The 14,097-nt window shown below is 38.9% G+C and overlaps 2 protein-coding genes across 2 annotated transcripts; both read left to right on the forward strand.

The window, feature by feature from the left end:
* The first annotated feature begins 3,187 nt into the window (after nt 1-3,187).
* On the forward strand, nt 3,188-4,360 carry LOC109174177. Its single transcript, XM_019323442.1, has 2 exons — nt 3,188-3,403; nt 3,458-4,360. Exons 1-2 carry the CDS (start codon nt 3,188-3,190, stop codon nt 4,358-4,360), a joined length of 1,119 nt encoding a protein of 372 aa, XP_019178987.1.
* A 6,464-nt stretch (nt 4,361-10,824) lies between these two features.
* On the forward strand, nt 10,825-11,909 carry LOC109174179 (zinc finger BED domain-containing protein RICESLEEPER 2-like). Its single transcript, XM_019323443.1, has 2 exons — nt 10,825-11,789; nt 11,882-11,909. The coding sequence occupies exons 1-2, from the start codon at nt 10,825-10,827 to the stop codon at nt 11,907-11,909; spliced, it is 993 nt and encodes a 330-aa protein (XP_019178988.1).
* Nucleotides 11,910-14,097: the final 2,188 nt, after the last annotated feature.

The following is a 14,097-nucleotide window of genomic DNA, read 5'->3' on the forward strand; positions in this document are numbered from 1 at the left end:
ATTGGATATGGAAACAATATTATCAAGATTTTAGTTAATTTCTATTTTACATTTGCTTACAAAGTAAGTTGTATTATATTAGTTGGTGATAAACATCCACAAATTCTACACAGTAATACCATATATAATATTACCAATTATGCTATTATGTTATTACCTAATTAATTAATGTCTTTTCTACACGGTATTATAAATACGTAAAAAGAATACAGAGAATTTGCAAAAAATAATGTTATGAAAAATATTATTATATTATAGAATATAACTAATATGTCTTTTCTATATGGTGTTATGTTATTACGTTAATAAGTGAATATGGAAATCATATTACCAAGATTTTAGTTAATATCCATTTTACATTTGCTTACATAATAAGCTTTATTAATTTAGTTGGTGAAAATATAGCTACGCATGAAAGATGAATTCAATCTAAAAATGGCAGTTTATAGTTCTATATGTGCACATGCACACATGTTGAAGGCTCAAAAGAATCTTCCAGAAGTGTAATTTTTTTTTTTACTAAAGATAAGTACAATTTCAATTAATATATACTTTACCAATAATATTAATTCCTATTTTCTACTATATTATAATTCCCTTTACTATTGTATGTGAAGCATTTATTTTTTTAAGTTATACGAAAGAAACTGTGATTACAGAGAGGAAAATTATAGTGAGGGGTGTGAGATCTGATAGGAATATTTTTGTAATAATGTTTTGATGAGCCAAATGTACTTTAGATCCTCTTAGAATTTAGGTCTTTAGTACAAGCATAATAATTCAGAATATCAAGTCAGTATGCAAAGGAAAATCTACCACATGAAGAACAAAATTAAGTTGGAGAATTAATTTTGGTCCTACAAGTATTCATTCGGGAAAAAAGGACTAAACATTGGCGTTACAACAAATGATCGGATGAGCCTAACGGCGAAATGGTAGAAGTCCTTAAATACCTTTTGAACTCTTGGAATTTTGATCAAAAGATGTTCTTGACTTTCTTGTCACATTGTTGTTTCGTTTTGCCGTTCTGTTTGAATTCGTCGTACCCAAGCTTCGGGGACGAAGCTTCTTTTAAGGGAGAGAGGATGTGACACCCTGTAAATCCAAAATCTATTTAAGGATTAATTAGATAATTAATCTAGCTTAATTGGTAATTTATTCCTAAAATCCTAAAAATTCAATAGTCGGAGGACTAGAAATTGACTAGTCAATCCAAGTCAAAGAGTTGTACTCTATGCTTTATGAATTGTTCCCTTGTCTCCTTACTCTTCCCACTTTAGTAAGGGCAAAAAAGTATTTTCACCTTATGTTTGTGCCCCAAGCTAACCTAGACTCATCCTTCATTTCATTTCCCTAACACCCTAAACACAAAAGCTCCACCTTATCTCTAGAAAATTGTTAGCCTCTTCTTTAAGCCAAGTTTTGGGCAATCCTAGATTCTTCAAGTTGGTCTCCAAGATTCATACTTTCTTAAGCTTGAGCATAAGGGAGTGTAAGATCCTTGGTCCCTTAGTGTTTTTAGTATCTTTTTAGGTGTCTTTTTCTAAAGATGGAATCTTTGTTGTCTTTTGGTGTGTTCTTGAAGTTGGAGTTGAAGGAGAGCCTTAAGAGAAGCTTTTTGGGTGTGAAAAGTGAAGGTTTAGGCTACAAGAGGTAACCCATGCTTTACAAAATCTATTTTCTTACATATATAATAATTTCTTGACTTCTACATGTGATTTTTGCTATAAAATGTGAGTTTTGATGCATTGTCTTGTGAGAATGCATATCTAGAGCTTGTTATTAGGATTCTTGTATGCCATTGCTTGGCTATTTCTTGGATTCAAGTCATATTGTTGTATTTCGTAAGATTTTGGGTGTTTTGGACTTGAATTTGGAATTGTTGTTGAAAATCCCCGAAGGGATTATTTGTGGTACAGGAGTGTACCCGCGAGCGGAACGACGGGCAGAGCTCCACCCGCCGCCCCACCGGCGGGGTACATGGCTTGTGGTGTCGGATTGTAATCCTTCCTTGATTGAGTATGGTTTCATATCTTTGTTGTGATCCATTGATTGATTCCTGTGATGAAAATGTGTGTATTGGTTGTACCTTGATTGCACGATTAATGGTATGGGACATTAATCACCAAGGTACAGATGTGGTCCTTGTGGTGGCCATGAATTGAGTTTGGTGGTTTGTTATTTGAGCTTTGCTCATGAGTTTGGCGGTTTTGTGACTTGATATTGCACGGTACCCTTGTGTACTGAGCGTTCAGCGATATTGATTGGCGGTTGTTGGAGGGGGGAACGACGGTTCCCGGAGGCAAAAGGTTGGACTTGGAAGTACAGGGTGGCACTCGAAAGTAAAGGTTGGAACCGTAATAAGGCCGGGGGTAGCCATAAGGTTGGAACAGGTCATAAGGTTGGAACTTGGAACTTGAAAGTGTATTCTTGTGATATGAAGTGTCACTGTGGCATGTAGTTTCCAATGATTGAATGTCTATTCTTTGTTAATGAGCATGTCAAGTGGTATTCTACTTTGTGATCAGTAGAATACGCCTCGAGTTGTATTTGGTTGTTGTTGTTGTTCTTGTCTTGTTGTCGTTTTGGGACGTTGATTTCCCTTGTTCTTTTGAGAGTGAAATAGAGTCTTTGCAGTTGACTTCTCTCTATGTCTTTTGAACTGATATATACTGTATTCCGTTTCGAAAATGGTTTTGTTCTATACTATCTATATATGCTACTTAACGCGTATTGATGGGTTACCAGCAATATTCGCTGACCGGGCGTCGTCCCTTTCCTTTATGTTGCTTTACAGGTCCTGAGTAGCTTATGGCGAGTGCGCTAGCTGTTAGTTGTAGTGTAGCTCCCTTGGACTTAGTATATAGTGTTTTGGGCCTGTGTGCCGTGGTTATGTTAAACATGATAGACTGTTGGTTTTAGACTTGCCTGTGCATCCACGTTGAGGTGGATGTGGCATAGCACTTCCTGTTTTCACGTTTTTAATTAAAGTCTTTCGTTGTTTCTTACGTTTTATATTACCTATTAGTTACCTTGCCTTACGTAATTAAGTTTTTAAAATGTCGTGAAAATCGGGGGTGTTACAAATGGTGTTCCTGTGTACACATCTTCCGGTCTGGCTGAGAGCCTAGACCATATTCGTCACTTTGCGGGATTACCCTCTGTTTTAGTACCTGAGCCCTAAAAAATGATACAACTAAGGCATGATCCTCCTATTCCAACAGACAGTGACGATGAAAAAATTCTGGCTGAAGTCTATGGTTCAAAGGCGCCATCCTCTGATCCAACTGAGTCTCTTTCAGTGGCAGAGACAGCACACCCAGATTCTACATCCTTCAAAATCAGAGAAGTCACCAAGCTTCTAGCATCCTCTACTGTCCATGGGTCTGAGACCAGCAATTCTGTATCTCCGAGTCCTACAAAGAGCTCACCTGTCAGAGAAAGTTGAAAGTCCAAGAGGACAGGAGTTCCAGAGAAAGTTGCTGTGGATGCTGGTGCTGAGCCCACAAAGTCTACCCAGCCAGAGAAGAGAAGAAGATCGGTTGATACAGAGAAAGCTGAAAGTGATCCGCTAGTCAGACAAGTTTTTAAGACCCTGCGGTCTTCTGTTAAAAGTAAAGCTCCTACGGTTGTTTCATCAACAACAAGCAGAAAAATGAAAGTTGCTTCAAAGCCAAGAGGAAGGAGTGTTACTCCTGATGTGCAGAATGCTCCTATTGTCGTCCTAGAGAGTCCTGATACTTCTGTCTACAAGCCACAGTTTGTTTCTGATGCTGCCAAAGACAAGTGTTCTACGATGGTGAAGAGAGAACTGATTGTCCAAAGATCAGTTGATGAGAATCAGCTGAATTCAGTTTGTGATGTATTGCCCCTTCTGAGTGAGGTTGGTCTGCTGAAGACAGTGACATCTGTTTGTTGTTACTCGAAGTTGCTGACTTATGAATTCTACTACAACCTAAATGAAGAGGTTGACAATCTTACTAGCGAGAGGTGCATGCAAATCTTCATTCGGGGTAAGTGGTATGTGTTTGGACCGGATATGATCAATCAGTATTATGGGTTGAAGACAGTTGAGGAAGACGAAATTTCTGACTGGGATTTGGTTGCTAAGACCCTGACTAGAGGACTGGCACCTATATGGCCAACTGGTGATAATGATACCTTGTCCAGCTCTCAATTCACCTCTAAGTTTGTTATCCTACACCAGATTGCTTTGCACAACTGGCTGCCATCTGCGCATTTTCATACAGTCAGCAAGCCTCTAGCTGCTCTTCTGTTTCGAGTTGGCACCAAGATGACCATTGATTTAGAGAAATGGATCTTCTATCATATTCTCACATTGATACATCCTAGGGAATAGAAGGTAAAGCTTCCATATCCCAATCTTATCTTTGGTGTGCTAACTTAATGTGGCTCGCACTGAGCTTGCAACTATTCTACTCCGATTGAGCCTTTCTGAGTCTGCTGCTGGTGAAGCTTTGAAGTCTGACAGTGGAGGTCCCTCTAATGTTTAACGAGTCCTTTGTCTATCATTCGCAAAAAGGGGGAGTACTATACTCAGGGGGAGTATTTTCTGATTGTGATGGTGGTTGAAGTACCTTCTGGCCCTGTCTAGGCGTGTTTTTTGTGAAGAAATGGTCTGATCTATGTCTTTATCCAGCACGGGTTGTGTGCTGTTGTTTTTATGGGTTGTAATCAAACAATATTTTCTTTTGCTATAACTGTTGCCAGTACTGGCCCATTTATTATGCTTTTCTCTATCTTTAATTGAGATATTTCATCTTTAGTTGAGTTGTTTTGCCAAATAATAGCCAAAGGGGGAATTTGTTAATGTTTTACTTCTGTACGAAAAACCCCAACATATAATTGGCAATATTATTATGGCAAATTAAGATAGAGTCCAGGTTGATGTCTGCTTTTGTCTCTGAAGATGACTGATTGATCAGTGCAACCTACAGACGCGCCGCTGGATCAAGCCACCGAAGATATGATAAAGGAAAGTTTCTAAAACATGGAACGCGGTTATGAGATGATAGTTTTGGAAAGAATATCAGCGAATCAGCTTAAGAGGTATGGACCGAATCTTAAGATTTCTTTCTTCACAAAAAGTCCTACCATCTATGATCAGAGATATATTTGGAAAGTGTCCAAATCAAAGAAGTATATATATTCTTATTCGCTCAAAAGTTAGGGTTGCATTGATTGAAGCCGCAACACTCTATACTAAACCGAAGACACATCTCTTGTTGTCATGCCTTTTCTTAAGACAATAAGTTTTTGGTGATTATGAAGAAGAACTTGAGAAGTATCAACGTTTCTTAAACGATAGGACGCGAAGATCACTCAGTTGTGGGAACAACGTGGGACTGCGTCATTGAAGCGGACTGCATTAGAGTTAGCTCTCCAATTGAAGGGATTTCATTGGACTTCTGCATGCGTGGCTCTCCGACTTCAAAAATCCACTAAACCTTTGTAGACTGGGTACTGACCTTGTGTGGGGCATTTGGGTGAGATTGTTTTTTCTCAACCTTTGTACATTGGATTATGAGTTAGTGGATTAGACGCATCGGTGATCGTCCCCCAGATGTAGATACACATTGTATCGAACTGGGTAAACAAACATATGTGTTGATTTACTTTCGGCATCAGTCTTCCGCTTTACGCTTTATTTGCCGTTCTATCTGAATGACTGATCAACCGAGAATTTGAGTCAGTCAGTCCTTTATTCAGTTTGCTAGAAACAAAATCAATATCCAGATTAAGAGAATATGCAAAATTACAGTAGTGTTATTGTTATGCAAGTATAAGGATATTAAGATGTTTTTTTGCTATTAGTTATAACTTTTGCTTCAGTAGTAAACACTTGTTCCTAACATAATACTTAAATGAATTCTTCATTTCGTATATGGTGTGACAATCAGGCAGCTCTCCATATTGCAGCCAATCCTGTCTTCCACGAACAAACCAAACACATTGAAGTTGATTGTCATTTCATCGTGATAAGGTACAACGAGGCTTAATCTCAATAGGGTTTGTGAAGAAATGAGAACAATTATAATAACTTTTTACAAAAGCCATGAATGGCCGCGAGTAGATTACTTATGTAACAAGTTGGGCATTATATGGTAGGATTATATTCAGCATGATCTTAGGGATTCTGTGTATATTCTTAGAGATCTATTTTCGATCCTTATCTTAGTTAGTTAGTATATTCTTGTATAAATATGTGTATTCTTTTGACTGAAATATGTGAAAATATTATGGAGTTTAACAAATATATATTTTAAATTAGGTGTGCCGTTTCATCAATGCTCAATGCATAATTCAAATTAATTGACCAAAGTTCATGTTAAATTTTATATTGTATTTTTTTTAATACCCTCTAACATATTCATAGTATATGTTTAACAATTATGTCAATTTTGATTGGGACGGGATTCGAACCTAAGACTTCCCTTATGAAAATCAATGAGTAACATAAGAATAATAAATAGTTAACGGAAAATTCCGTTACTAGAGTTTACACTGATTCAATGCAGAGGGTAAGTAGGAAAAATAATAAAAATAAAAAAATAAAAAAATATGAACAATTAATTTCAACAAACAATTACACCAACATTTTTTAGTTCACGTTAGGGCCTAACTTTATTGGATCTTAGCTACACAAGAATAATTAGTAATGAGTTGGGATGGTTGAGTTGGTTTAAGGTGCCAAATTAAGGTTTTGGCCCGAAAGGGTGTGGGTTCAAATCCCACTCTGCCTTTTAATATAATTACAATATGATATGGTTTTTAAGACCTTTTTGGCCCATACAACTTATCTTAATAGAATTTTCACCCATAATTTTTAAAATTAAAAATATAATACATTTTTGCCCTAATATTAATATATATTATAATTTTCCTGCACTTTTATTTTTTAAAATTAAAAATGTAATCTATAATATAATTTTTCCCTAAAATTGGTGTTGATTAATAATAAATCAATATACTACAAATTAAATTTCATTCATCTACTATATTAATAAGAAGTAGTTACCACACAGGCATTGTACGAATTTTCCAATGCGCAATGTGTATTTTTAAATTAGTGTTTCATAATTTATTAAAATATCATTCGGTATCCTTGCGTATATCAACTTAAGATTATCAAATTTTTCAAAAATGTAAATATTTCAATAATGCATAACTATGACGCATAATTTTTCATAAAATTAACTGGTGCAATAGCAGTTTTAGAGGGAAAAGACCCTGACTCGATAGTACAGAAGCATAATTTTTGCAACAGAAAACCCTATTAATTGGCGTGATCCATGTTTCCTCTTGTTGCCACACCCGCCATAAATGAATTCTTGATTTCATCTAGTCCCCTGGTGTGCTTCACTGCAATTTTAGCGTCTTGGCACGGTGCACCTTAAAAAACATAACCAAATCCCACTTCCCCAAAAAGACAATGATAATAGGCATTGTTTCTCATCTGTGTTGAATATTGATAGTATAAATTCCACATAATGCGGTCAAGATACTAATAAGACCAAGCAAAAGCAAATAAAGACTTTCTTTGATCAAAGAAGGACCTAATACAATCTAAATGACTATCCCGAGGGCCGACTGACTACGGTCGGGCAGCTCTGTAGATAGTCTATCGATCGTTCCAAAAGTCCATCACACTGTAGTCACCGCGGGTATTTATAGCCGCTGCCGGAGACACAATTCCGGCCGGCCGGCATGTAACCCACGTGTCTTCACCCAGCGGGCCCTGCCTGTCAACGTGTAACGTTGACACGTACTTCTTCTCGGATCTCTCGTTCAAGGGCTATCAGTCGGGTGTTGAAGACTTTGGTCGGGAGATGTGCCGGTCGGGTCCGACCGACTTCCTTCAGGAATATCCGACCTGTAAACCTGCACAAACAACAAGAAAACACGTGGCATGTCGGTCGGGATATACCCTACCAAAAGCCCCCCCAGCCCAGGCCTTTTTAACCACTCGGGGAAAAACGGGACGGGATGAAAAGGTCCAATCACCCGCCGCTAAAACCGACCGGACAGCTGGCGCTTGTCGTGCCACGTGTCAGCTTTTGCGCGCCTCGGAGTCTGTAACGGTCACCTCGCGCAAGTGAACTCCTACCACCTGTGAAAGTCGATCGGAGCATCTCGAGCAACCAACACTAAACAGCGATCGAGCTAAAAACTCTAAGCCTCTTCAGCGAACATTAACTGATCGGTAAGCTCTCGCCTCTTTAGCTTTTCCTTTTCCCGCTTTTACACTAACTCATAACAGCCGACTATGGGCCTTAACTAACCACGACTGGACCATACCCGACCCCTTAACTGAAATCCTGACCGCGCTTTAGGAGAAGATAATGTCAGACTCGGACAGTCAGAACATCTCGGGCGCGGACTACGACGACGCGGTCGTGCAGCTCAGCGAAGAAGTCGAAATAGAGGCGTCTTCATCAGAAGTCGTCGAGGTCGTCCAACGACCACGGAAAGCACCCGGGCGACAAAGTTCGTCTAGCTCAGAAGGCTCATCTAGCTCGAGCGGGTCGAGCGGTTCAGGCAGCGATAGCGGCGACACCGCCACGAGCGGGCGCGTTCCCCAGTTGAAGCCGCTCGAGAAGCACCGACACGGGTTATCGGGGAGTACCCCCAGGTTACCACTCCGGCAAACGATCGGGCAGTCACGCCGGACCCGGCTGAAGAAGACCCGGCCGCGCCGGCCGCCGATACAGGACTCGTTTTCCTGAACAGCGAAAGCATCAAGCAGCAGGAGTGTTTGCTGACGACCGGGGAAGCGGCAAGGATTGCCGCAAGGCTCAACGGTCGGGTTCAGTTCGATACCTGACGGCATCTGGGGAACGTAATAGAACGTCACCAGGGGAAGTGGATCGGGATGCACTACGACTCGCTGCAGGCCTCGATCACATTCCCCTTCTCCGCTCTCCTGACCGCGTTCCTGGGCTACTATCAAGTACTTCCCGCCCAGATATGCCCGAACGCGCATCGGATTTTGGCGTGCTTCCCGCAAATCTGCGCTCAGCACGAGGTGGCGTGCTCGATGGATAGGGGTGGGAATAGGCCAGGCCCCTACACAGGGGCCTATGGCCTGGCCTGGCCTGTTTAGTTAAAATGCCAGGCCTAGGCCTAGTTAATAGCGTATTTATTTAAATAGGCTCAGGCCTATATGTGAAGGCCTAGCCTACGAGCCTGCAGGCCTAGCCTGTTTATGTATATAATATATATAAAATATATATTTAATATTAATTATTTTATATTATATTTTATAACTAATATTTTGTAATAATTACAATATAACCCAATATATAAGTATAAATTCAATAAGATCTGATAACCCTAGGACTGCCTGTCAGCGTTTGTGGCTTTGTTGGCTTGTCGTGTACTCGTTTCTTCCCCAAAATTCGAAATCTTTGAATCGACTACAAGTCTACAAATCCTACAATAAACAAGACCGTCTCGACTCCGGTGAGGCTGCAGGCGGTGAAGCGGCGCAGAGAGGCTCCGAGCGGCGAGGCGGCGAGCGGAGTTGGACAACTCGTAACTGCTTTTCTGCCATCTTCTTGGTGGCGACCGGCGACATGCGAGGTTAGTGAAGTTAGTGTAGTTTTCTTAATATACGTTTATATGTTTAATTGTTTATTGAAGTAGTAACTAGTACAGTTTGTGCTATCTGCGTTTCATCCCATGTTTATTGAAGTAGTAACTCAGATAGTTTGAGTGGCTGGAGTTGTTGTCTGAGTTTGTGACCTATCACGTAATAATAAAAACCAGAAACATGAACCCATACACTGATACACGTACTAAACCTGTTGAAAACAAAGATCAAAGCTAATTAAAGGACACAGCGAATCACTAATAAATTAATGTTGCTTTAATTGCAATGTGAACTTGTAATGAGTAGTGATTATATCTAGTCAATAAATTAATTGACAGCAGTGATTATTTAGTTTAGATAAATAAATAAATAAATAAATATACATACATACATACATACATACATACATACATACATACATACATACATACATACATACATACATACATACATACATACATACATACATACATACATATATATATATATATATATATATATATATATATATATATATATATATGCAGAAAGAACTGTAATGAGCAAAAAACTTCACTAATAAATTAATTAGTTATGCACTAGTTGTTTATTGTTAAATGGTATGCACTAATTGTTTATTGTTTATTCTAAGTTCTAACTTATTAGTTATGCACTTCTATTTAGTAATAAATTAATTAGTAATATAAACTGTTTAGTAATAAATTGATTACTAATAATTACTAATAGTGACTAGTCCTATTTAGTATAATCTTTATTAATAAATTAATAATGTAGTCCATACTTGTTTATAGTAATAAATTAATTATGTTTAGTTGTTTATAATAATTAATATTAGATACTTAGATGTTAGTTTGTTTATGTGTTTTGATGACTGAATATTTATAAAACTATATAGGATGACAAGTAACAATACAAATGAATCTATTCCTGAAGAAGTGAATGTGCAAGTTACAACTACAACTCCATCAATTTCTTCAAGTCAATCAATTGAAAGTAACAATTCAGAAGAAGTCAATAGGGTTGATAATGATTCAATCTTAACAAAAAAGCGGAAAAAAACATCTCCGGTATGGAATGATTTTGAAGAAATTCAACTTGCTAATGGTACAAAGATGAGAGAGATTATTGCTAGTTGAGAGAAATTCAATTTTGAACAACTTGCTAGTTGTAATCCCTTTATTGTTCCTAATGCTAAATACTGCAATGAAAAGATGAGAGAGATTATTGCTAGTGGAATTATGGTGCATGAGCGACCATTTAGCATCGTAGATGATGACATGTTCCTGTGGGCTTTTGAATATGCAAATCCAAATTTTAGAAGAGTCAGTCGTAAAACAGCAAGAAGTGATTGTTTGCAATTGTATGAAGCTGAAAAGAATACTTTGAAAAAGATTTTGAATAATGTGAGTAAGGTTAGCATTACAACAGACATGTGGAAGTCACATCACCAAGTCGTTGAGTACATGGTTGTGACAGGTCATTTTGTTGATGCAAGTTTGAACCTTCAGAAGAGAGTTTTGAATTTTGTCAAAGTGCCTCCTCCTCGACGAGGAACAGATATAGCAAATGCTATTTTCAAGTGTTTGAGAGGATGGGGCATTGAGAATAAAATATTCTCAGTAACTGTTGACAATGCATCTTACAATGACTCTTATGTTAGAAGTTTGAAAGAAAACATGTCATTGAGCAGTAAGTTAGTACTTGATGGTCAACTTTTTCATGTTAGATGTTGTGCTCACATTCTGAATTTGTTGGTGCAAGATGGCCTTAACACTATTAAAGATGTCATTCACAATGTTCGTGAAAGTGTGAAATTTATAAATTCTTCAGATGCAAGGCTAAAGTCATTCCATGAAGTTATTGAATTAAAAGGATTGAAAGAAAGGAAACTTATTCTTGATTGTCCAACAAGATGGAACTCCACATTCTTGATGTTGTGTACTGCAAGTAAATTTAAGCATGCATTTTCAGATTACAATGAAAAAGAGCCACATTATAAGTATGCACCATCATTTGAGGATTGGGACAAGATTGAGAAGGTTTGTAAACTTTTGGACGTTTTTAATGATGCCACTCATGTCATCTCAGGTAGTGATTACCCTACTTCTAACTTGTATCTTGCTGAAATTCAAAGGGTGAAAAAGGTTATTGATAATGCAGCTGAGTGTTTTGACATGTTTATGCGTGAGATGGCAAAACCTATGAAAGCAAAATTTGACAAATATTGGGGGGAATGTAATTTGTTAATGTCTATTGCATGTGTTTTAGATCCAAGGATGAAATTAAATGGTATTAAGATAACTTTCCCCTTATTGTGTAAAACACCAAGTGATGTTGAAAAGAATGTGGAGAAGGTGAAAAATGCATTACAAGATTTATATCTTGATTATGTGAACTTGTATAGTCAAGATGCTTCTTCTACTAGTGGACATAGTGAAGTCAATGTTGAAAGCAGCACTCTAGTTGATGGTGGACAACAAATGGATAAAGGGATGGAAGAATTATTGAGTATGGTCTACCAAAGTCAATCAATTCCTCTTACAAAATCAGAGTTGGAGACATATCTTGAGGAAAATCTTTTTATTCCTTCTTCTACTTTATCCTTTTGTGCCTTGGCGTGGTGGAAAAATAATAGTCCAAAGTTCAAAGTTTTATCAAAGATGGCTTCTGATATACTAGGTGTTACTATTTCAAGTGTGGCATCTGAATCCACATTTAGTGCTGGAGGAAGAGTCATTGATGAATATCGTGCAAGCTTAAATGAGGAATCTATTGAAGCTCTTATTTGTGGTGGGGATTGACTTCGTAACAAGTACGGGCTGAAGAAAAAACAAAAGGTAAGAACGTACTTGTTACTTTAATATTTTATATAATTTTATAGTACTACTTGTTACTTTAATTATGAGCACTTGAACTTGTAATTGACTTCATTATTTATTCTCAATTTTTTTTCATTGTGTAGGGAGATTCTGGACAACAGGAGATTATGTTGAAGCCATGACTTGTTTTATTTTATGTTTGAATACTATTGTTGTTATTATGTTTAATGTTTCATGTTTGTATTGTGGACTTATGAGTTCTGGTGTTGTTAAATTTGTGAGTTGTGAATTTGTGATGGACTTTTGTATTATGGACTTGTAGACTTGAAGTTATCAAACTTGTATGGTTTTTGTATTATTAACTCCTACTTATTAAACTTGTACGTGTTGTTTGACATTTTATTATAAAATATGAACTTGGTTTTGTCATTTATGATTATTGATTGATTCACTTGATTGTAACTTAATAATATGATTATTTTTTACAGGTATATTCGTATATATAATCTATTAAAAGGCTTTAAATAGGCTTTGAGCCTATTTAAATAGGCTTAAAGCCTATTTAGAACCTATTTTGAAGCCTTTTTAAAAGCCTTTTTACTAAATCGGCTTTTAAAAAGGCTTCAGGCCAGGCCAGGCTTACTGCAGGCTCAGGCTTGAGCAAAAAAAAAGCCTACATATAGGCCTAGGCCCAGGCCCAGGCTTTAGGTTTTCCTAACAGGCCCAGGCCTAATTTTAAAAAGCCTGGCTCGGCCTGGCCTATTTCCACCCCTATCGATGGAGCTCTTCAACTTCATCTATCAAGTGAAGACGCTAGCACCAAAATATGGAGGCAGCTTCTTGATGATCCAATCCCGGGCGGATCTGTGCAAGATCAACAACTTACCCGGGAACAACAAAGGCTAGAAGAATCGCATCTTCTCGGTCAAGTATGACCCATGGATTCTCCCGGTTGAGAGGACGTGGAGTACACACTACCGGAAGCAAGTGACTCCAGTCGAGACCCAGGCCCTCCGGGACGCTACCTTCCAGATCTCTAGTGAGATCCACGAGTACAAGATCTTCCGGTCGAGGGAGAGCTACGACGAGGCCCGTCTGCCACCGCCGCGATACGGCCTGGAAGAGAAGTATAAACCCGAGCCAACAGGCGTAACGATCGCAATGGCAGCTGCTCGGGTCGAGCCGGCGAATGAAGGTCTAACGCTAACCACACATCCCCGACCCTAACTCCCCGATCACATTCTGATCCTATTCTAACAGTTCACTTTGTTTGCAGAAATGGGACCACTGCGCAACTTCGACGGGACAGCTGCACCCCGAGCCCCCTGAGCCAAGATTGTGCTCGGGAAGAAGAAAGCAGATGCCGGGTCGTCCGACGACAAGGAGGTGGGGGGCAAGTCCAACCCGGACACTCGCCCAGTAGGCACAACAACGATCACCACGTCCGAAGGGGGCGTGGTCAAGATATCCGACACACTCATCTCCCGGACGACCGCCAAAAAGGGCAAGGAAAAGGTGGTCGGGAAGGACCCCGAGGACGGCGCCGCGTTGATGCGGCGAAGGAAGCAGGGCAGCCCGAGCCCCCCGGTCGGGACTATCATGGGGGATGATTCCAACCTCACGCAGATCGGCAACCTCCGGCCGGTCAAAGAGGACCTCACGAAG

Source organism: Ipomoea nil, unplaced genomic scaffold (assembly GCF_001879475.1).
Source record: "Ipomoea nil cultivar Tokyo-kokei standard unplaced genomic scaffold, Asagao_1.1 scaffold0542, whole genome shotgun sequence".
Lineage (NCBI taxonomy): Eukaryota > Viridiplantae > Streptophyta > Magnoliopsida > Solanales > Convolvulaceae > Ipomoea > Ipomoea nil.